General features: G+C 44.0%; 2 protein-coding genes across 2 annotated transcripts; both read left to right on the top strand.

The window, feature by feature from the left end:
• Positions 1-5,443, top strand: LOC134194650 (uncharacterized). Its single transcript, XM_062663592.1, has 3 exons — positions 1-31; positions 89-187; positions 243-5,443. The coding sequence occupies exons 1-3, from the start codon at positions 1-3 to the stop codon at positions 5,228-5,230; spliced, it is 5,118 nt and encodes a 1,705-aa protein (XP_062519576.1). The 3' UTR covers positions 5,231-5,443.
• A 10,808-nt stretch (positions 5,444-16,251) lies between these two features.
• Positions 16,252-23,898, top strand: LOC134194649 (uncharacterized). The gene is made up of 5 exons (XM_062663590.1): positions 16,252-16,646; positions 16,706-16,830; positions 20,121-20,676; positions 20,742-21,071; positions 21,131-23,898. The coding sequence occupies exons 2-5, from the start codon at positions 16,780-16,782 to the stop codon at positions 23,896-23,898; spliced, it is 3,705 nt and encodes a 1,234-aa protein (XP_062519574.1). The 5' UTR covers positions 16,252-16,646; positions 16,706-16,779.
• The last annotated feature ends 220 nt before the right edge of the window (positions 23,899-24,118 follow it).

Genomic DNA, 24,118 nt, shown 5'->3' with positions numbered 1-24,118 from the left:
ATGGGTAGCTCATCGATAGACTCTGGGGAAGGTAACGAACACATAAAAGAAGTCTCATTTAGTTGATTTATACAGTTTTGTATTGAAGGTGAAATTTCTTCGTCAAAAAATGGACATGGAAATTTAAAATCGATGCCGATAGTTTCGTCATTGGTAGATTCCTCATCTCAGTCTCTAGCTGGTTACGGTAAGAGACATTTTAATGTATGGTATTCAAGTTTTGACGTTAGATTTTTGTAAAGATTCATACGCTACGGATAATTCTCAGGCCCTTGATCGGTTTGGTAATACAGACGATTCTGATTTCATGAGTGGGAAGCGAAAACTTTACGAAATAATGATTGGCGATGATCATCTCAATTCTAGGAAAGATGACAGTTTTTTCACAGTTGAGCTAGAAAAGCTTTCTGAAGACAAGGTAATAGATATTTACCGCAAATGTGGCGGTAATGGTTTTGCTGTCAGTCTCAAGCCATATTTAGTGGACTTACTGAAGCGAAGGGAGAACTTTCAGTCAGTTGTAGATATGTTTGCTTTGGCGGTTCACAAGGACAATAAGCAAACAAGACCGAAGAAGACTACTACAATTCCTCATCTGCTCTTGGAGTTAACTCCCAAAGATATTTTTATTGCTTTGTTAGAGGTAATGCCCGATGCAGTCCACAGTCGTCTTGTGTCTCTCTATTCGAGTCTGTATTGCGCTGTTCCGGTAGCTTACGTTCTGCAACTTCCTAGAGGCGACGTCCGAACAGTCATTAACTTCAAATCTCTTCAAGATGTTCTCGCAGTCCCAAGTTATCCACTCGTCGTATCATGTGGTACAACAAACGCTGTACGGAAAGGAAAATCAACATTGATGGGGAAGTTGGTAGGACAACTAAAGACTACGTCATTGAGTTTTCATTCGTTTGATGTGTGCTCTGACGAAGGTGATGGCGAGCTGTGTCATTCCCCTTCTATTGATCTTTTGCTTGAGATCAAATCTAACGTTCAATGCGGTCTCAACTTTGCAGATGTTCACGGGTTTACGAAGGAGAAAACGTTTTGTCATGCTTTGTCAACTCTTTGCTCGGTCGCAGCTCTAGTACTTGTTCACGTGACTGCTAATGACTTTGGTCCTAGGGGTTCTCTTGGTCATAGTTTGCGGTCGTTTGTACTAAACAGTTGTAAACTTCTTTCCGCAAACGCGGAAATTGTTATTTTTGTTCGTGATGTTCCCAATAGTACCAAAATGTCTGCTTCCTTTCCACAACCGTCACAGATTCGTCAGTCGTTAAGAGAGATTCTTCCCAATAGAACGGCACAAGTTGTGCTCGTCGAAGACCTTGCCAATTGTCGCGCTAAGAGGCAACGACAGATGACTGTCATAAGTATTGGAGATCAGATGGCACCGATATTTCGTAACCTGAAGAAACGATTACCCTGTTCAGAAGTTGTTGAAGAGCGTTTTGTTTCTTGCTGCTCCGGACAAGCTCGTAATCTAGTTTCACACAGAAGAGAGTCTTCCAAGTTAGACGGATTTTCTTCTTTAGGGAGAAAAACGTATGAGGCTCTTGAAGCAAGCAAACAGGAGGGAGGCGAGATTGCTAACCGACTTTTTCCTCTAACAGCGATTTACGCTGCAAAGGCTAATATCATTCACAGGCGAAAACAACTCTGTGAAAATAGAAATAAAGAGAAGGGCAACGGAGTTGACGTAGAATTAGTAAAACTACAAAACGAGGAGGCAGAGTTGGACACTCGAAGGCAAACGATTTCTTCGATATCTCGTCCAGTCGAGCTATTCCGTAGTCTTGTTTCAGACAAAAATCACCACCAATTGGCAGAATTTCAACATTACTTGGAGGTGTGGAAAGCGCAATATATCGACCCTCTCCTTGAGAAAAGACGAGAGCTGATGAAACAAATGAAACCAATCAAACGCACAGATGAAAAGGAAAGTAAAGAGCAAACTCAACATACAATAGCTAGTGTCGAACGCGAGCTGAAGGAAATTTCCTCTCGTATTGACCAGTTTGACATATCGCTAGATTCCTTCTGGAGCGAGTTGATGGAACTTTGTGCTTTACGAGAAAACGATACGACAGTGAATGTTCATTTGAGAAAACTCCGTCTAGATCCACAGTTGACTAAGCAAGTTTACACGCAATGTGTATTGGAAGGTTACCCTATTCAGTTACTTCGAGGAAATCCGTTACAGATGACTGCAAGCACGTTTATAGAAGATATAATGAAACAACTAGGAATTGAGTTGAAGAACAGAAGTAACTTGCTTGTTGTATCAGTTATAGGCGCGCAGAGTTCTGCTAAGTCTACATTGCTCAATTACTTGTTTGGTTGTGGGTTTGCTACAAGGGCGGGAAGATGCACGAAAGGTTTGTATGCTTCATTCGTACGCATATCGGACGGAAGATATCTTTTAGTTCTTGATTCGGAAGGGCTTTTGTCTTTGGAAGGAGGTGGTCACGTGTTTGACGGTCAAATTACGGTGATGGCTATGGCTTGTTCCGATGCCGTTATAGTGAATCATAAGGGAGAAATTTCCTCGCAGATGAGAAAACTATTAGAAGTTTGTTTGTACGCAATGGATTATCTGAAGGTGGCCGACATGCGACCAGAAATGATGTTCGTTTTGCGAGACCAAATAGATCGTACCACTAAAGTACAAAGCGATTCGCTAACACTGATGAAGGATATGCTTAGAGAAGCAATGGGAAATGAAGAGAAGAACCTTGATGATCTCGTATCTTTGAGACAAGACGCTATATTTCTTCTTCCAAGTGCATTTTCTGAAGTAAAACTAGAAGGTCGGACGGTGAAATTACCGACTGGTGTGTTTTCCGAAGAGGCGTTTTTTCTACGCAGAAAGATACTGCAGTCTACGCTTGGCGATCGTTCAACGTTATATCCGCGTGACGGCACTGACTCTCTCGTAAGCTGGTACAGTCACGCTTGTATAGTGTGGACAACACTTACTGAGTTCGGTCACACATTATTGCATTACAAAGCTCTGTATGAATTGAATCTTCACAAACAGATAAATGAAATCGTGACATCTCTTGTGAAACAAGCTGAAGAGGAGTTTAATGATCAAGCAGGGACTGTTGTGAAGAAACTGACAAGACAATTGCAAAAGGCCAAAGACAAAACAGTCGTCCAAGGGTATGATGTAACGTGTCGGACTGATCTAGAAACTTTAAAGAAAACTAGCCAAGACAAATTGGTTCGGGACTTTGAAGAATGCACTCAAGCTGAGAAGTTCAACGAAGATCTAAAGAAAGAATTTCGTTTCAAATTAACAACTCCACTTTCCTCTTCTTATGACATGAACATCTACTCATGGGGGATACAACTTCATTTGGCTAACGAAAGACTCAATGTAGAGGATTTTGATCAAAGATTTTACGATCAACTTAATGAAAAGTTGGAACGTACTGAATATCGATCGCCAATGTCCGCGTCTGAAGCAGCAAAGGTTTTTGATGAACTGTGGAAACAGCATGAAATCGAACACAAAAAGCGTTTACTAGCAACAAGAAAGAGAGACTTTGACGTTGAGTTGGATGTTGTGAGGACATTTAGAGACGGTATATCAAGAAACCAACATAACGAATTACTGCACGCTGTCGCTCTTGAGTTTAGTTCATCTGAATTGTCAAAATCAACAGACTTTGTTACTAACAGCGACGAGATATGGTTTAGGAAATATTTCAAAATAAATTATTCTTTTGTCCAGAAGGCACATAGATATGTATTTTCAACAGAAGACAAAGGCTTAGCTAAAAGTCTCGCCGCAGTGCAGCAGCTGAAGAGTAAAGTGCACAATCTACAGCAGAGACTCGTGAATAGGATTGAGTCACAAGAAGGTGGCGGGAAATGCGACGCAACGATTGCTACAGATATTGTTGTCTTGGCCACTGATGAGGTTCTAAAGATGGAGTCCGGTTTGCACACGTCTGATAAGAGACTAAAGCTACAGCGAGCTCCATTTATTAACGATCTTATCGTTCATTTGCAACAAGTAGCATATCGGGTAGTTTGCTCTGCTGAGAATAAGCGCATTTTAGAACAGGAAGAGGAGCTCGAACAAAAGAGAGCAAGTAGAAGAAAACACTTTATTGACACAGCAAGTAACGAGGCTAACGATGTAAAATGCGCTGCAGCATTTGCCGAAGAGTACAGTGAGCAACTGAAGTTATGGGTAAAAAGCAAAGTGGGTGAATTTGCATCAGAAGTTAGCAAGAAAGTTTCTAAAGAATTCCCGAATCCAGAGAAGGCAGCAGAACGAGCGTATTACAGCTCCTTTAAGGTAAACAACTATGACGGAGTGTTAGAATATTGCATTGATGTGAACGCGTATCTGAAAAAGTTGTTTATGCAAATGTTTGAAGAAATCAAACAGGGGGCAATAGACAAGAACAAGTACGAACTTAGAGACAGCATTTCTGCCATGTACGCGATGTTAGAGGATGCTGCAGAACGTTGGAAACAAAGCGGTCCAACTACGAGTCATGGTTTTATTGATGACTTTAAAAATCATCTGACAAAGCGTACCAAGGACCCTTCTGAGGTTGGTGATAGGGACTTGCTAGAGACTGCATTGGTCTGGTTTCCACCAATGAATAACTTTCCTATTACACGAATTGACATATTTTGTGAACGGTTTAAGCGTAGGGTGAATGAGCTGCTACACGAAGTACTTGATCATTTGGACGGAATGGTGACGACCAGCATGAGTGATCAATGTTCACGACTTTGGGCAACAGTAAAAGGATGTCGATCCAAGTGTCCACTTTGTGGTTCAAAATGCTCACTCGTGTACGAGCACCCAGATCATTATTGTGCTCATCATATTTTCCCTGCTTTTCACGGAACCAAGGTGCGCGATTTGAAACACCCAGTGTTCGACATGTGTCTTAGCACAAGCAATGCCAACAGTGGGTGGTATAGAGGCGACGATCCACCGCTGCCCAACCTTAAGGAGTATCTTGAATATTACGATGATTATCGACCATGGAAGAAGTTTATTGTTTCTAATCCACGTCTAGAACAAGAGCCACCAGCAGAACAGATTCAAGCGTGGGTTGTTTGCAGAAAACCTCTTTTGAAATATTGGGGTTTGGTGAACAAAACTCCAGAGGATTGGCTACTGTTCGATAATGGTAACCCGTTGGATGAAAACGAATGTTACAATGCAGAAGCTAGACTGAAGAAGTATCGAGACATTTAGATGGCAAAGTTATAAGAATAATTTCAGAGGACACGAGCGCATGATATGCATAGTTCATGCAGCGATTGTTAGCTAGTCACGTGTTTTTAGTGATGCTCTTGTTGCCTCTTATCTTAGCTTTGATGTTATGGAAGCTTTGTGTGCAGTTAGTTGCTGTCGATTAACGTATAACTATGGTATGACATCATACGATTAGATGACTTGAGTGTGACTTCGTGCATTATACTATTGTATAGCAACTGAAGCTATAGGCTATCACCTTTTTTACAGTTGCTACGTATGACCAACTCAACTATTAAGTTACTTTGTGATGGGATTATTTTGTCCGCAACGGAAGCGTAATACATTTTAAGCACACCTAGCCACTAACCCAGCCACACACACACACACACACACACACACACACACACACACACACACACACACACACAATAATGTTTAACGAAGTTACACATAGTTGACTCCGCCTTGACAGCGCGCGCGATGAGTCATCGGTCGCAGGAGTGCACGGTAGGCAAGTCTTGTGTGTTCCCACGTGTCATGCGCAGACGGTAGTGGCGCGAGGTTTCTTCCCGCGAGTCATGCGCAGTAGCATAGCACGTTTTGCAGTTCGCGCGTGTGGACGTTCTTCTTTCGGTCAAGAGATTATGGCGAACAACGAGCAACTCAATTCCGCAGTGGACCAGGACACGGTCATCGGGCTAACCGAGCAACGCTCGCAGACAATGTTGGACGCGGCTGCGAAGTCAGCGGCAGCACAAGAAGTGGCCGCGCTGACTGCTCGATGGGGTGGAACAGCCTCCCTTGCTGGTTCTGCTGCAGCAGGTGAGAGCACTCTTTCACTATCGCTACCTTCTTAGAAGCGGTTTTCTTGCGTGCCGGCTGTACATTGGAGCGCGCACAGGCTCGATCGAACACTTGCATGCTTCCGGCAATGTCGCAGCTAAGCAGTAGGTGATAACTTCCGTGGCTGTCGTGCGTACGTACGCTGACGAGCGCAGGTACCAGGCGACAAATCTTCATGCTCGCCACGGGTGGCGGTAATTTTGTCCGCGTTGAGCTTTCAGGGGCAGGCACCGCGCGGGTCTCAAAAACTAATAGTGGTGCGACATTGCGGGAGATGTTGGCCTGTTTCTCTCAGACACGTGTCACGGGTGTGGGCGCCATGGGTTATTGTCAAACGCGGGCGTTGTGCGCGGACGGCGGCTAAGGTATTGGCGAGCATCGGGGCAGCGAGCCACCGCCAATTGGCAGCAAAAAGAAAAGATAGCAGCGCGGCGCAACGTGACCAGAGAGCAGGCCTGCGGCCTTTTCTCCTGGTGTACGCTGCAATGTAGCACAGCATCGGCGAGAGAGGAAGTCATGATGCAAAGCAAGGTAAGTGGTTGGCATATTTGGTGGCGCACGTCGTTGCGTATAGGTGTCTCGTGGTATTACGTGACTGGTTGCTCGGGGCAACCACGGCGCGGGAGTCGCAAGGAGCGGAGGACGAGGCCGAGGCAGCAAGCCACCTTGTTAATCGGAGTGGCGGCGAGCCATCTTTTTTCGAGCGGCAGCAGGCCAACCGACACTTAGCGCACGGTACAGTTGTCTCGGGTACACGCACACCGCTGTTGGCATACAAGATACGGGGGTTAACGGAGTAGTCCTGTGTTAGGTCTGGGAGACATGCCCGATCTCAGCGCACTGAAGCACGTGCTACTGATGGATGCAGGAGCACATGCGGCAGCAGATTCGGGAGCTCCTCTCTTTTCCCCTATCTTGGATGTCCCAACGGGTTGTGGCGAGCTGCAGTCCAGCTGGTTCTCGCTCGGGGAAGCCTTTCCGTCTATCCCGGAAAAACTCGTCCGGCGCATCCAGTCGCTGGACTACGTTGACCTAGCAGAACTGTTGCCTGACAATATGGAGCTGCAGCGACTGGTAGACACGGAGTCTAGGCACGGCAGCGGGCAACGGCAACCGCAGCGGGTCGCTAGCCTCATGACATGGGTACAGTGCTTTGTGACGTACGCTGCCGTGGTACCCGAGGCTCACCCTCATTGCATGCGCGACCTGATGGCGTACCTACGCATGATCATGCGAGAGGCGCAGCGACACGGAGGCGACGGCTGGAGGAGCTACGACGTGCTCTTCTGAAAGACAGCGGCAGCAAACTCCACCATAAGGTGGGGCAGCCATTACCGTCACAATACGCCACATCGTTTCTGGCAACTCGGGCATCAGCAGCGGCTTTGTGCGAGAACTGCGGCGAAGGGGACCACAAGTCAAAAGAGTGCGCACTGTCACCTGTCACAGCGTCACTCCCCCAAAGCTGTGGTTTTGAGCAAGGCGCGCCTTACCACACACCTCAGCGGTCATTGGCGGAAGGTACAGGTCGTGCTGTTGGTCTCGGTTTTTCAGACCGCCCAACTTGCAAGAAGTGGAATTTCAGCCCAGGGGGATGCAAGGACTACCCGTCATGTTCGTACCGGCACGCTTGCTTGTGCTGCGGCCTCCGCAGCCATAAATTTGGAGAGTCCCGAGACACGTCCGCGTCAGTAGTCGTGAAGGAATCGGCACAAGCGGACAGGATTTCTGCTATGCGGGAGTAGAGACAGGCTCTACACAGAGGACGTAGAAAAGGAACGGACAGTTAGGAGGCTGTTGCGTTTGCTGGTAGTTTTAGCGTTTATTTTCCTTGGTGTTCACATAGACGTAAGGCATGTTTTCTTTGTTGTTATTGTTTAGATGATCGATGTATAGGGCATGCTTTTCTCGGTGTTGTTGTTTCTGACGGTGCTCGATTGTTAGTCGGTTATACTTGTTCTAAGGTTTGTTCGACTGGGTGTGTTACTGCTTGGTCTGCTTTGGTAATGATCCATGGTGTTAGATAAGTCTGTTCCCATGGTCTTATTGGCTGGATCGGTTGCGATCCGTTGGCGCGCGCAGTTACTAGCAACCATGGTTCAGTCATGGTCTGAAGTGGTGGGCACTACCCGTTGGCCACAGCACAGCGGCATGCATTAGCACAGTAAGGCGAGTAAGGAAGATACAAATAAATAATGATTTTAGGTAACGCTGAGCTCTCTGACAAAGCTCTAGCGGCATGCAACATCTGCGCGGGCAAGTACAGATACGGGGCGGACCTATTGGCATTGGAGCGGCAGCATCGGTTACGGGCAAGGCAACATACTCTTCTCTCTCTCTCGAGCAGTCGCAAGATGGGAAGTAGGTCTGAGGGCCCACCCGGACCGTGAGTTTGTAGTCTGGCTTTTGCAGGAGTTGAAGACGGGTTTTCGAATTGGTTTCAACTACAAAGCACACACATGCCGAGCAGCGAGAAAAAAACATGAGGTCAGCCAAAGATCAGGCGGATGTTGCGTCCAACTACTTGCAAGACGAGAGAGCGCAGCAGCGTGTAATTGATCCACCCTTCAGCGGGAGGACAGCTCACCTCATTCCATTCGGGGTGATTCCCAAACCGCGCCAACTAGGCAAAATTGGAGACTAATTTTGGACCTTTCTTTTCCACACAGTCACAGTGTCAACGACGGTATAGATCCACATCTGTGTTCGTTGTCGTACTCACGGGTCGATGATGCGGCGCCGCGGATCTTAGCGTTGAGACGAGGAACGCTACTGGCAAAGATGGACATCCAGAGCGCTTACCGCCTACTTCCAATACACCCGGACGACCGCCATCTGCTTGGTATGCGCTGGCGTGGATCGGTGAGCGTAGATGCAGCACTGCCATTTGGGCTTTGTTTGGCACCCAAGATTTTCTCAGCGGTGGCAGATGCACTTCTGTGGGTTATGTTTTGTATGGTCGTCTCGTCTGCCATACATTATCTAGACGATTTTCTCTTTTGCGGGCCAGCCGGTTCGGAAAGTGCGCACAAAACCTGGCATCTGCCCTTACCACGTGTCGAGATCTGGGTGTGCCCGTAGCAGGGCATAAGACTTAGGGCCCGAGTACAGTATTGACGTTCTTGGGCATTGAAATTGACAGCGTGAACATGCAGTTTTGTCTGCCATCAGAGAAGCTGGCGCGCTTCCAGGACGTACTATCGAGTTGGTCGACTCATCGGGGAGGGACCAAGAGGGAACTCTTGTCTCTGATCGGCAGTATTCACCATGCGTGCGCGATGATCAAACCAGGACGAGCATTTCTTCCCGCCGTCTAATCAAGTTGTCCAAGGTTGCTAAGGCGCTCCATCATTTTGTTTGCTTAAACAAGGAAGCGCGTTCAGACATATCGTGGTGAGCAGCGTTTGCCAGTCGTTGGAACGGTATCGGTTTGTTGTCAGCCCTAGGCAAGGTGCGTTCCACGGTGTCCTTGGAGTCAGAAGCCTCAGGTGGCTGGGGATGCGGCGCGGTTTGGCAGCACCGGTGTCTTCAGTTGAAGTGTGGACCCTGTACAGAGCGTCTGGGCATAGTGGCAAAAGAAAATATTCCGGTAGTCTTAGCGGCAGTCTGTTGGGGACGCAGCTGGACAAGCAAGCACGTTCTGTTTAAGGTGGACAACAATACGGTGGTGTCCACACTGCGCTCAGAATCCTGCTGGGATCAGCAGGTAATGCGTCTAATTTGGGTGCTGCATTTCGTGGCGGCCGAGCTCCAGTTTACGTTTACCGCCGAGCACATTCCGGGCACAGAGAAAATAGTGGCAGACGCTATTTGACGCAATCTAATCACTACGATGTTTGATGTGTGTCCGCAGCTGTCGGTGGTGGCTTGCCAGGTGCCGGAAGACTGGATAGCGCTTCTAGAAGACAACACGGGGACTGGACGTCCAGCTGGAGAACTCAGTTTCTCGATCTGTGGACCGGCCAATTATTCAGCGTTTTTTGTTAGAGTTCGAAGAATGGCTTGATTTGGAGGATGACACTGATTGACAACAATACTAAAGTCACAGTGATTCTAGAAGTCAATCCTTTGGTGAGTTGACCATGTGCTTGATTACGTCATTGTCTACGCTTTCAGTTTTCCAAACCAAGCTGGTGCCTATCTCTAGTTCAACACACACTCACGCACTATCTAGGCTACTGTGTTTGTACCATGGCGTATATGCTCGGCCGCTTTGTGAGAGTGCTGCTGGTACTGTAGCAATGGTAAGCTGTTTACTTTGGTAACTAACAGCGTTGGTCATTTGCCGTTTTTCCAGCGTCGTCGGTTTTCAACGTGTCCAACCTTCCGTATCTTGATGATACTGACCCAGACTTGTAATCAAGTACACACTGTACCGGAATCTGTAGTATATCTACTACACTTCAAACTTTGTTTAAGGGACTTGGTCACGATTGTGCATACGCTGGTGTTTTAGTATAATATTTCACATTCAAACAGGCAGAATACTTGGTTGTTTGCGAGAAGATACAGTTGTCTAGACAAAATTTAAGTCAGTCGGGCATTCTCATGGCATAGCTCAGCTCAGCATATGGGACAGTCAGCACTGCTCTTATTAGGCTGACCTACTGTAGACATTGCCAACTTCGTTCAAGACTTATTTAAAAAGTTGTGATATGAACTAAGTATACCTGAGAAAAAATTGGCTCCAGACAATTCCAAACGAAAGGCACCACCCATTTCTGGGCCACATGCTCTTGCACTGCGTCATTGATGATTCAGCTACTGGACAATGAAAATCACGTTGTTATGTTTGCATGGGTGTGACGAGCTTGCACACTATTGACGCCACGTTTCTCTAAAAAGATTTACCTTTACACATATAATTTGTGATGCATAATGCAGTTAGTCTTGCATGCTAATAGATGTACCCATATTGTTGAGATGGGTGGGAGCAAAAACATGCTATCATTGGAATGGCACGACTAACCTAGGGTAGCTCCATTGTCATGGCATTGGCAAAGAATATACCAACAGTCATCAGTGTGTGTGTGTGTGTGTGTGTGTGTGTGTGTGTGTGTGTGTGTGCGCGCGCGTGTGTGTGTGTGTGTGTGTGTGTGTGTGTGTGTGTGTGTGTGTGTGTGTGAGTGTGTGTGTGTGTGTGTGTGTGTGTGTGTGTGTGTGTGTGTGAACAGTTGAATGTTGCTAAATTTTAGTTATCACTATGGGTAACTACAACCAGAGTAAAGGTGCATGCAGTTGTGTTTGGAACACGTGTTGTCTTATTGTTTATCATGATGTTTGTTGTGCAGACCGAGACAGTGAACGTCCTCTTCTTCAGCCTTTACCTCTTTCTCAGCCTTTTCCTATTCTTCAAAATTTTTTGGCAGATGTTGAGGCTGATCTGAAGAAGGGTCTATGTCAGTTACAACTATGGCAAATTCATCACTGCTGTTGCACACGGAGTCTTTGCTTTTAAACGCTATCTATCATCAATTGACTTTACTTTGGTCGCCGATCAAATTTGCACCAAGTACCCTTTCTTAAGGGATTCTATGGGAAATGGACATGCAAGAAAAGTTGCAATCTTTTGTTGTATCAGTCGTATAGTTTGGTGTTTTATGTAGGAGTACCTGGGTGAGATGCTTTGCAACAGGTTTGAAAGGTTTCGGAGATCTGCAAAGTCTACATCAAGTTGTTGCCAAGATGATCAACAGCCACAACCCGAAAAAGAAAATCATTAATTAACTGCTAAGTCCAAGGCCATACCCCCACCTCAACTAGGAGAAGATGTTCATTCCTATAATCGACATGTTAAGGTGCTTCAGGATTTATACAAAAGGAACAATCCCTCTAAAGAAGTTGTGGTGCAACTGATGAACAGACTTTTTCTTTTCGGAGGAGTTCAGTAATAAGTGATTCTTGGGCTGTGTCAGCAATTCTTGCAACCCACCCATTGTTGAGATGCGTTGATGAAGGTAGCTAGTTTGGATAAGCTTTCCTTCTTATATGCTGTTATGGTTCATGTATTTTAAGCTCTTCCTTGAATTTGGTCGAAGTTTGGGGGAAGCTGATGTGAAGGAGACAATGTCAGTTGACAGGAAGACTAGATGGTCTGGGAAGATCATTAATCTTTCAAAGCGAGAGCAGCATCATCATACCATAGTGTTTGATGGACCTGTACTTTTCTCAAAGAGAATCAGAAGGTGATGGTAATTTCTGTGCTGTACTGGTTATATATATATATAGGTTTCTTTTTGTTGTAGACTTATTGTATGAAGGAGCTCTGTTGTTGCTGGTGCCTTTGAGTACAACTAAGAAGGCTAAGTTGTCTCATGTACTTCATGTTGTAAAGGTTAGTAACAATTAGACTGATTTCATTACTCATTCTGTCTGGCTACCTTTCCTACAGAAACATGTGCATTTAGTCAAGTACCATACTCATTGTTTGCTTTCCGTTCATTTCTTAGCTTAGCTCTAAAGCATAGTTGGCTGTTCTAGAATTCAAGTGATAGTAATCAAGAACCTTCAAAGCAAGATAACAACTGTCCAATGATTTTAGCAACTGATGGTAGTCCGAGAGAGTATTTTCTTGTCATTGAGAAGGCTATACTAGGAGTAGTTAAGGCTGCAGCAGATATTCCTGGGGCTCTGCCGGCAGCCTTTTACGTTTTTAATATTGCTATTTCTGACAGTTTAAAGCAGTTTAGTTGATCCTGGAAACTTGCCTGGCAAAGCAGTCATCAGAGAAAACAACAGTTGCCACAAAGTGTCTCCTAAGCACCATTACCCACATGGAGTGCTAGTTTGGACTGATTATCAAGAACTATGTTGATATTAGTGTGATTGCTATTTCAGCATGTCTTGCACAATGTTCCAAATGTATGGTGTACGTATCAGTGGTAACAGTATAGTGTGAGTTGAATCGATGTGAATGTCCCAGTTGGTGAACATTTGTATGAACATCAGTAGTACACTCTACCCAGTTCTCCTCCTCGCGCGTGCTCCACGTGTTTTAGCACGTGCTGTTTGTTGGCAAGTGGAACAAAAAGCATGTGCCAAAACACGTGGAGTGCGCGCGAAGAGGAGGACTAGGTATGAGTCTACATCAGTAGTGCATTTTATTATATATGATACCTGTGAGGACTTCTGTAAACAGACAGCCAGACAGGTTTTACACTACTGTTGTCTTCACAAGTTGAGAGGAGCTGATCAGCATCAAAGTAAGCTATTACCGCATGTTTGAGACTGTTGATATAGCAATGTGAATTGTGTTTTGGGAAGGCCCTGCATGTAATTGAAGTTAGTAATGGTAAGACTTCACTGTGCTCTTGTTTAGAGAATTCGTGATATGGTCTGTTTAGAGACCATTGAGTGATGCAGGGATCCATACTACGACAGCAGCGTTGTAAAGAGTAGCAAACATCAGGAGGTTTTCCAATTTCCTGGCTTGCTTTGAATACAACTAACAAAAGTTTGACTAAACACTATCAGAGTAAGGCATTAGCAACCGTTGCAACAAGAAATGTTACTGTCAGTTTTGTGTTTGCAGCAAGGAGTAATGCATGTCTGTTGCATTTGATGTACAGTGCTCTGAGCTGCATGTACGTACCGTCGTAAGAGTCTTGCATTCAGAGATTTTGTTGATGAAACTGCTACTATTTCTCTTTTGCTATAGAGACTCGAGATGACATCACTTCTGGAACTAATCTTCCGTGCTGTAACGACATCCATGCATGATGGAAGCAAACTCAGTAAGGAGCTAGTGCTTCTCATATACTCGAGCCAACCAGCTTACATGATCTGTCATAGTGCCAGTTCAGTACTCTGTAAGGACATGGATACAGTTATGAAATTACTGCACAGAAATACACCAGATTTGATTGTTTTAGTGCTTGTGGTGCACAAGATGGCATACATTCAACAGCAGTACTGAAGACAGAGGGACATCTACACTGAATACATGCTGAAAGATACATAGGCGTGTGAGTGTATCAGCAAACTAGAGTATACCAGAGAGGAGTACTAAGTATGGCCAAACTGTAGGAAGAATGTCCTTTTGATGTCTCAAAGGATGTTCATGTAAGCACACTGCAACTTTTACGGACAACACTGCTCTGAAATTTGCCTGAGATGTTGTAGTATAGCTAACAGGATACTGCAAAGGGAGGTCCAATGCTCAGAAATGTACATAATGTGAAGATTTGAAGTATGAAGAATCACTTTTCTTTGTTATCTGAATTAGGTCCACTTGTAATACAGTGAAAATCCATGCAGAAAGACACTTAGAAAGAACTGTTTCACAGACTACATAAATATAATCTTACATGTAGGTATAGACATGGGAAATCTCATTGCATGTTTAGGTACGTGCACAGTCAAAAGGCTTTACTGCATTTGTAGGTCAGGAGAAGCCTTGCAATGTGTCGATAGTCACCTTGGAGCCGCTGTCTTCGAAAGATGCTCACTGGTTGTTGGAAACGTACAGCTAAAATTCTAACCCTCATCAAGCTCAAGATTCCAAGTCGCTGCTGTGGATTATACCAGACAAACGTATGGTTTAGATTGTGTAGTTACGTGCCTCTACCAGTGGGCAGACATGTGTTGTAGATAGTCTTTGACTTTAGTGATGTTAGTATAGGATTATTTTGTAGTCGTATTTATTACTTCTGATTGTTATTTGAAGTAAATTATTTCACCGGTACAATTCGTGTGCTGGGTTGGCGAGGCAGGAGAAGCAGCTATTATAACCATAATAAGGCGCTACATGACTCCTATTTAAGTGTTTTTTAGCTCCGTCTTTGGTACACTGGTAATCCTAGGTGGTTATGCGGGAGCACCAGAATAGGACTTCTGCAAGAGTACCCTACAGAGTATCTACCAAGCACAAATCGTGTTCCGTGGGTGGCAAGGTCCGAGAACCAGATTTGGTGCTCTGAGAGTACCTTAGTTTTAGCAGTGTGCATCTACATTTTGTACATGTAGTTATAGCTCTTACAAGATTTGCATTTGTGCTTTTAAGAGTCTTGTAGTAAGAGGTTAGCTTTTGTGATGGTCATTAACAGTCACGAGGTTGCATGATGAGTATATAGACAACAGCAAATAAGCATGATGCTACTGTATGCCAGATTATATGGTGACTCTTTTCTGTTGGAGTTTTATGACAACATTGCGAATGCGTACCTGGTTGTGTTTATTAACTTATGTTTGTTGCCATGTTTGATGTTGTGGTCCAATACTCGACCTTATAGATTATCTATTGTACTAATTGTGCAAACTGTTTTGACATGCAGTCTTTGGTCTGTAGATATTTTCAAATGCTAGGGCATTTGCAGTTCACAGGGTGTAACAATTATTGGTAATGTACTGTACGGTGTGATGTATACCTAAAAATTCTGAGCTGTAATGAATGGTGGGAACTAATCCTAAGTTAGGATTTTGGTAGCCACTCTTCTCACCAAAGAATCCACGTTCACCGCATGGTACCAAGGACGAACCAAACCCACTACGTTGCTGAATGTCTCCTCTAGCTTACTCAAGAGGTGGTCTCTATGAAAGTGATTAGATCAATTGTCATTGTACTTTTGTAATACTCTGTTTGTTGTTGTCTGTTTGTCTGCCATCCATGGGACGACGTCGCGGAATTAATGCACAATGAGCAGCAACTGCTTTTGCTTTCCTGTTCTTACTCGTGACTTGGTGCCTATTCCTCCCCCCTCCCCGGGTACTGTGTGGGAAGGCACACGCATCGCATAAATATGCAAACCTGCATGCATTGAAAGTCGCGGATAATCTACTGTATAGCTAATTATTATCTAGAGAAGGTGCTTTGCTAGTCAGTGGCATCGCATTACACCATCTTCGCTCCTCGTCTCGCCTTGGCGTAATTGGGGGGGGGGGGGGAGTAGTTCGGTTACCTAAAATAGTTTCTTATGTCAGCTTATCTTATATTATGATATTTTCAATTCTATTTGTATACGTATACATGCATAGCAGTGTGAGGCAGCTCGAACGTATATTGTTCTGTAGACTAAGTCGTAAGATTACATATACATATACTGTTACTTCTAGAGTGATTTTCAATGCAAACTTTAAAGGTCGAAGGTCCTCCCACCCACTAATTAAATTACATCAAGATATCCTAAGATATAAGCGTCACTTGTACCAGTTAGTGCCACTTGTTCGAGTAGCTCGTCGTAACTGTAAGTGCGGTCTGTCTTGTCAGCAAATAATCGAGTAGTTTAAGTCCGAAACGTGTTTTACTCACTTGAAACTCGTCTCTAATGTGTGAGCGTCTTACAGCGCTGATCAGTGGTGGAATTGTCGCTGACGGAACGTTGGATGTCATGTTTAGGCAGAAACGCATTTCATGAACTACTTTGGAAGACTTCCTACATTTTAGTCTCTAGATAACTATTATTGTTGTGTTTTTTGTAGGTTTGCAGGCTGCTGTTTGGTATTGTGTAAGCGCGTGGTCGGTATCTACGGATCTTCCAGCTGTTTTGTGCTCAAGTTCTCTACATTTCTCAACGTATTCAACTGCAGTTCTGCATTTTTGTAGGTAAACTAGCGCTTGAATAATCTTTAGAAGGTATAGAAGTTGATATCATGACTTGATCACTTTTCCGGTTTAAGTGTCTTGTTTTGCAGCCGTTGAACAGACGTTCTGCAACGATTTGTTGCGTGTTTGCGGTAGCAGAGAGTGACAGTGTAATAACTGCGACATGAATGCAGCTCTTACCGGTAGAGAGAAGGCTCAAAGCGGTACTGAAAAGGTGATTGAAACTGCGAAAGTGCACACTGTAGCAAGATACCATGCCGCGTATACACACCAGATATTGCACGACAACAGACTAACAATTTCTTTTTGGACATCTCCCTGGTGTCAAATCTAGTGGTCTTGATTGTTTCTGGACATTGTTCTTCTCAGCTAGGGACGCGTTGAACATGTCGAATGCACGGCTTACTTAATTAATATTACCCGAAACAATTTTGGTCGGGATGTGCGTTATGTGGATGCTTTAGAATCAGAGGATAATTTAGTAGAACTTCCTGAGTGTGGTGTGAATGGATGGTGGAAAGAGAAACTAGACTATAGTAGGAGGGTTAGAATGGAATGTCTAGTGGAGACGGAAGTACGTTAATGGTGCGTAAAGTCCGTCCACGAATTTCGCACACTGTGGGAAAACTCATGTAGCTAGGCAGTGAAACATCCCCGAGAGCAATTACAGTACGCAATATCATTGGAAAGGTCTTGTCAAGGCGGAGTCATCACCTACTCAAACGGGTCAAGCATGCATGGTATTATATTTCCTGTTGTGCATGCGAACTAGCCCCACTCGTCTACCACCAGCTAGGATCATAGAGCCCGCTGGAACTATGACTAATTACATTATGCATACATTAGCCTTCATTATGTATGCGTATGAAGAGTGTACGTATTATATTGGAAGATCGGGCATTGGAACCAGAAGTTGGAGGGTCAGACTATAATGCACTTTGTCTTATTGTACTAGTGTACCTAACTGAACGTTGACGTAGCCTTACCGGAAGAGTTAGTTTACAAACTTCTCCTCCCCTTGTTCCCACGGTGTGCGCGAAATTAGTGGACGGACATTATACTAGTAGTTTGTTGTCACTGTTGCTGTTATCATGAACTCGACGTTTCGTTGTTACATCAAAAAACGCAAAAAGACTAGGGCATACGACAGGCATGTCTGATCCTTTGCTGCTTATTTGTGCTCTTATTTTCTTACAGGGGCGTAGCCGCATCTATTGGTGGCACTTGCTTTAATGATATAGCTGTAGTCTAGCATGATCAGTATATTGTGTACAAATTATTGTTTTTCTGTTTGGAGTTACAGAACGAAAGTGGTCTGGCTACGTGAGACCAGACTTCCTTAGTACTCTACAAATCGTTGTTTTCCTGTTTGGAGTTACAAAACGAAAGTGGTCTGGCTACGTGAGACCAGACTTCCTTAGTACTCTACAAATCATTGTTTTCCTGTTTGGAGTTACAAAACGAAGTGGTCTGGCTACCAGACTTCCTTAGTACTCTAGAAATCATTGTTTTCCTGTTTGGAGTTACAAAACGAAAGTGGTCTGGCTACGTGAGACCAGAGTTCCTTAGTACTCTACAAATCATTGTTTTCTTGATTGGAGTTACAAAACGAAAGTGGTCTGGCTACGCGAGACCAGACTTCCGTAACCGCACACTATCGACAGTCCATAGTCAGACAGTCTGATAGAGAAGAAGCCACGTAGTCAAGATTCGATGCAATTTAGAATGATATGTGTAAGGCACGTAAAACTTGAAGTCTTCTGATGACCAACTTTAGTCCAAATACTTGCGTAGTACGCAGTGGTGGCGGAGCTGGAGGTGTGGGGGTGACTGCTTGTATACCCCAAGTCTGCGTGGCTTCGCAAAATAACAAGAGACAATGTCACTATACGGAAAGGCACGACTATACAGTCAGTATCGACGACGAGTCGCTTTTAGCATTGTGCGCTACCCATGCCGCCCCACGTAAGCTTGAACAGTGTGGCCACGTGCAACAGAACAACCCATTGATCATGTTTGCTAGCAAGAATGCCAAAGAGACAGCGACGGAAGACTGTTTCGGATATTTGGACCGAAAAATAAGAACTCTCAGTCTGTGTAATGATCATGGGATTGTTCCAGAAATTCTGCGGCTGCTGCATAGACTTGCGAGTGATGATCAATCCAACGCGGTTACGCAATGAACATGAAAAAGCAAGTACAGTAATTTAATCGGCTACAAGAGACAGAAACGGAAGTAATAGTCAGTGAACGGATTGTCTGGTAGCTACTTCACGTACACAAAGAATAACTGACAAAATTGACTCGCAATTGCTAGAGACTGTATTATTTGTTATGTGGAAAGCATTCTGGCAGATTTTAGTCAAATTAGAAGATTTCACGTGATAAAGACAGAATAGAAGGACACAATGTATGTTTGCCTTACCCATTTAGCATAGACGTAGGAACCGGGGTGTTGGGGGGGGGGAGAGGGATGTCCTTCAGCCACATGCTTCTTGACTTTTCCAGCTGTTAAGTGACCTGTTCCTAACGAAGGATGACAGACGTGTAGAAACTGATTACACTGACGTGAACTACTACACTATAGTACTAAGTACCTTATTACCCTGCCTTTAGCTGCAGGGCTCTTATTAGAACATTTTGGTACTATGTGCCTTAATTTGTACAGTGTGGTTAAAGAATAGGGTAGAAGCCATGGAATTTCCTGGAGGATCGCAAACAAATGAAAACATCACTGATAGTTACACTTCTAATGAAAGTTTTGCAGCATTTCTAGCTGATGCATGAGAGCAGTTGCCACTGAAAATTTATCTGTGAAGGAAGCAACTAAATCAAATCATAAATATGGCTATTACAGTTTACTGATGCCTTCTTGCGTCTGAAATTCTTCAGGGAATTCCATGGCTTCTACCCTATTCCCTAACCACACTGTACAAAAGCACATACTACCAAAATGTTCTAATAAGAGTCCTGCAGCTAAAACGGTATGTGGTGCACATTGTTTGGTCTATGGTCTCCACCTCTTCTACTGCCTGCTACTCTGTGCCGTCTGGCTTCCGATTTTGTGTTTTTCTGTTAATAGGTTTTGGCGTAGCACATAAGAAATGAACGAGAACCAGTACGGAGACCGTACAGTACATATGGTCTCGATCTGCAGCGTCCGCATGCGCTCGATTGCTAGCCTATCTGAGATACCATTTGATTGAAAGAGAACTTTCTATTTACAATTCTTTCTCTTTTTTTGAAATGGTTTCATCCAAATTCGTCTTGTAACTAACCAGGTTGTCTACTCTGCGCATGCTTATGCACTTCACGTCACACTGCACAAACAATAGCAAACAGACAGAATAGCGTCCTCCGGATCTGGAGGCGCGGCCTGCCCGCCCCATTGCACTTCCCGTTCCGCCCTAGGCAAACTGCGTCCTACTACTGACAGTACAGATTGACAACAATATTGATGCTGATATATAGATAATAGTTATGCTGATCAGGTTTCTTCTACAGGAATGTATTTTGGCGTTTTCATCCAAGAAAGCTAGTGTGTTGCAACAACTACAAACATGTCTTCAGCCTGCCATCAATGCCTTGATATCTGACCAAGTGTTTACTAAGGAAGCTGTAGCAAACGTTAGTAACATTTTGAAAGAAATGAACGATCCAGAATTAGCATCAGAAATTCTTTACGACATGGTGATCGACAAGGCTCGAAGCGACCCTCGTATCGTAGGGAAGTTTTGGAAGTCTGTTGGCAAAGTGAACTCGACTGTTTGCAACCTTCATTCACGGTTAACATGGCAACAGCTGAAACAAAACCGAAGTGGCGTTGTAGAGATTAATATCTCTGTTATTGATGCATGTGTTAAGAAGGGTATCATTACACAGGAACAGCACAAGGCTCTGATGGCAGCCAAACAACGGAGAGAGTCTGAATTTGTCGCTAACAAATTTTTTGATATGTTGGAAAAGTTGTCTGAATATGATGAAGGGTCCCAACTGGCAGAATTTGAGAAGATACTCAAGGACAAGCAGCCAGAGGTACTGAAGGTATTGCTGAAAGCCGGTAAGTCTATACAGCACGGTATACGTTTTCTTGCTCTCTTGTACAAGTCAAATTGTCTTGAGCAGATTTTGAAGCAGCTCATACTCATGCCCGTCGTCACACTGTTCGTAGTCCGTTACCAGCAGTTTCTGTTTCGTCAAATCAAGGGAACAGTAGGAACAATAAGCCTTATCCGTTGCCTGTTGCTGTGTCGGCTCCAGGTAGCATGGGTAGCTTATCCATAGACTCTAGAGAAGGTAACGAACACATAAGAACTTTTAATTTAATTGATTTATATATACACTCTTGTATTGAAGTTGCTATTGCTTCGTCGAGGAATAAACCAGGAACTTTACAATCGAAGCCGCTTGTGTCGTTAAAGGTAGATTCTTCATCTCATTCTTTTGCTGGTTACAGTAAGAGACTTATTGATCTATTAACTGTACCCAAATTTCTACGCTAGATTTCTTTATAGATCCACACGCTACGGATAATTCTCAGGCACTTGATTTCACGAGTGGGAATCGAAAATTTCACGAAATGATGATAGGCGACTGCCGTCTCACGAAAGATAACAGTTTTTTCACAATTGAGCTGGAAAAGCTCGTTCCAGACAAGGTAATAGATCTGTACCGCAAACGTGGCGGTAAGGGTTTTGCTGTCCATCTCAAGCCATATTTAGTGGACTTGCTGAAACGAAGGGAGAACTTTCAATCAGTTGTAGATATGTTTGCTTTGGCGTTTCACGAAGACGGAAAGCAAACAACTACAGTACTCCCACCTCTGCTCTTGGAGTTAACTCCCAAAGATATTTTTATTGCTTTATTAGAGGTAATGCCTGCTGCAGTTCACAGTCGCCTCGTGTCTCTCTATTCGAGTCTGTACTGCGCTGTTCCGGTCGCTTACGTTCTTCAACTTTCTAGAGGCGACGCCCGAACAGTCATTAACTTCAAATCTCTTCAAGATGTTCTCGCAGTTCCAAGTTATCCACTCGTCGTATCATGTGGTACAGCAAACGCTGTACGGAAAGGTAAATCAACATTGACGGGGAAGTTGGTAGGACAACTAAAGACTACGTCATTGAGTTTTGATTCGTTTGATGTGTGCTCTGACGAAGGTGATGGCGGCTTATGTCATTCCCCTTCTATTGATCTTTTACTTGAGGTCAAATCTAACGTTCCGTGCTGTCTCAACTTCGCCGATGTCCACGGGTTTACGAATGAGAAAACGTTTTGTCATGCTTTGTCCACTCTTTGCTCGGTCGCAGCTCTAGTACTTGTTCACGTGACTGCTAATGACTTTGGTCCTGGAGGTTCTCTTGGTGACAGTTTGCGGTCGTTTTTACTAAACAGTTGTAATCTTCTTTCCGCAAACGCGGAAATTGTTATTTTTGTTCGCGATGTTTCCAATAGTACCAAAATGTCTGCTTCCTTTCCACAACCGTCACAGATTCGTCAGTCGTTAAGAAAGATTCTTCCCAATAGAATGGCACAAGTTGTGCTCGTCGAAGATCTTGCCAATTGTCGCACTAAGGGGCAGCGACAGATGACTGTCATACGTATTGGAGATCAGATGGCTCCGATATTTCGTAACCTGAAGAAACGATTACCCTGTTTAGAAGTTGTTGAAGAGCGTTTTGTTTCTTGCTGCTCTGGACAAGCCCGGGATCTAGTTTCACACAGAAGAGAGTCTTACAAGTTAGACGGATTTTCTTCTTTAGGGAGAAAAACGTATGAGGCTCTTGAAGCAAGCAAACAGGAGGGAGGCGAGATTGCTAACCGACTTTTTCCTCTAACAGCGATTTACGCTGCAAAGGCTAAAATTATTCACAGGCGAAAACAACTTTATGAAATTAGAAATAAAGAGAAGGGAAACGAGGTTGACGTAGAATTAGTAAAACTACGAAACGAAGAGGCAGAGTTGGACAATCGAAGGCAAACGATATCTTCGATATCTCGTCCAGTCGAGCTATTCCTTAGTCTTGTTTCAGACAAAAATCACCACCAATTGGCAGAATTTCAACATTACTTGGAGGTGTGGAAAGCGCAATATATCGAACCTCTCCTTGACAAAAGACGAGAGCTGATGAAACAAATGGAAACAATCAAACGCACAGATGAAAAGGAAAGTAAAGAGCAAACTCAACATACAATAGCTAGTGTCGAACGCGAGCTGAAGGAAATTTCCTCTCGTATTGACCAGTTTGACGTATCGCTAGATTCTTTCTGGAGTGAGTTGATGGAACTTTGTGCTTTACGAGAAAATGATACGACAGTGAATGTTCATTTGAGAAAACTCCCTCTAGATCCACAGTTGACTAAGCAAATTTACACGCAATGTGTATTGGAAGGTTATCCTATGCAATTACTTCGAGGAAATCCGTTACAGATGACTGCAAGCAAGTTTATAGAAGATATAATGAGACAACTAGGAGTTGAGTTGAAGAACAGAAGTAACTTGCTTGTTGTATCAGTTATAGGCGCGCAGAGTTCTGCTAAGTCTACATTGCTCAATTACTTGTTTGGTTGTGGGTTTGCTACAAGGGCGGGAAGATGCACGAAGGGTTTGTATGCTTCATTCGTACGCATATCGGACGGAAGATATCTTTTAGTTCTTGATTCGGAAGGGCTTTTGTCTTTGGAAGGAGGTGGTCACGTGTTTGACGGTCAAATTACGGTGATGGCTATGGCTTGTTCCGATGTCGTTATAGTGAACCATAAGGGTGAAATTTCCTCGCAGATGAGAAAACTATTAGAAGTTTGTTTGTACGCAATGGATTATCTGAAGGTGGCCGACATGCGACCAGAAATGATGTTCGTTTTGCGAGACCAAATAGATCGTACCACTAAAGTACAAAGCGATTCGCTAACAGTGATGAAGGATATGCTTAGAGAAGCAATGGGAAGTGGAGAGAAGAACCTTGATGATCTCGTGTCTTTGAGAGAAGACGCTATATTTCTTCTTCCAAGTGCATTTTCTGAAGTAAAACTAGAAGGTCGGACGGTGAAATTACCGACTGGTGTGTTTTCCGAAGAGGCCTTTTCTTTACGCAGAGAGATACTGCAGTCTACGCTTGGCGATCGTTCAACGTTATATCCGCGTGAGGGCACTGACTCTCTCGTAAAATGGTATCGTGACGCTGGTATAGTGTGGAATATTCTTACTAAGTTCGGTCACACATTATTGCATTACAAAGCTCTGAAAGAATTGAATTTTTTATTATTCGTCTTCACAAAGAGATAACTGAAATCGTGACATCTCTTGTGAAACAAGCTGAAGAGGAGTTTAATGATCGAGCAGGGACTGTTGTGAAGGGACTGACAAAACAATTGCAAAAGGCCAAAGACAAAACGGTCGTCCAAGGGTATGATGTAAAGTGTCGGGCTGATCTAGAAACTTTAAAGAAAACTAGCCAAGACAAATTGTTTCGGGACTTTGAAGAATGCACTCAAGATGAGAAGTT

Source organism: Corticium candelabrum, chromosome 19 (assembly GCF_963422355.1).
Source record: "Corticium candelabrum chromosome 19, ooCorCand1.1, whole genome shotgun sequence".
NCBI classification, from domain to species: domain Eukaryota; kingdom Metazoa; phylum Porifera; class Homoscleromorpha; order Homosclerophorida; family Plakinidae; genus Corticium; species Corticium candelabrum.
The sequence above is the reverse complement of the archived record's forward strand: the minus strand, read 5'-3'. Positions and strand labels throughout refer to the sequence as shown.

Excerpts from the sequence above, each read along its gene's own strand:
- LOC134194650 (XM_062663592.1), top strand. The coding sequence starts at position 1 with ATGGGTAGCTCATCGATAGACTCTGGGGAAG. Across the intron at positions 32-88 it reads ATCGATAGACTCTGGGGAAG|GTGAAATTTCTTCGTCAAAA; the intron begins GTAACGAACACA and ends TTTGTATTGAAG. Across the intron at positions 188-242 it reads TCAGTCTCTAGCTGGTTACG|ATTCATACGCTACGGATAAT; the intron begins GTAAGAGACATT and ends ATTTTTGTAAAG.
- LOC134194649 (XM_062663590.1), top strand. The coding sequence starts at position 16,780 with ATGAATGCAGCTCTTACCGGTAGAGAGAAGGCTCAAAGCGGTACTGAA. Across the intron at positions 20,677-20,741 it reads GAAGGTATTGCTGAAAGCCG|ATTTTGAAGCAGCTCATACT; the intron begins GTAAGTCTATAC and ends TGTCTTGAGCAG. Across the intron at positions 21,072-21,130 it reads TCATTCTTTTGCTGGTTACA|ATCCACACGCTACGGATAAT; the intron begins GTAAGAGACTTA and ends ATTTCTTTATAG.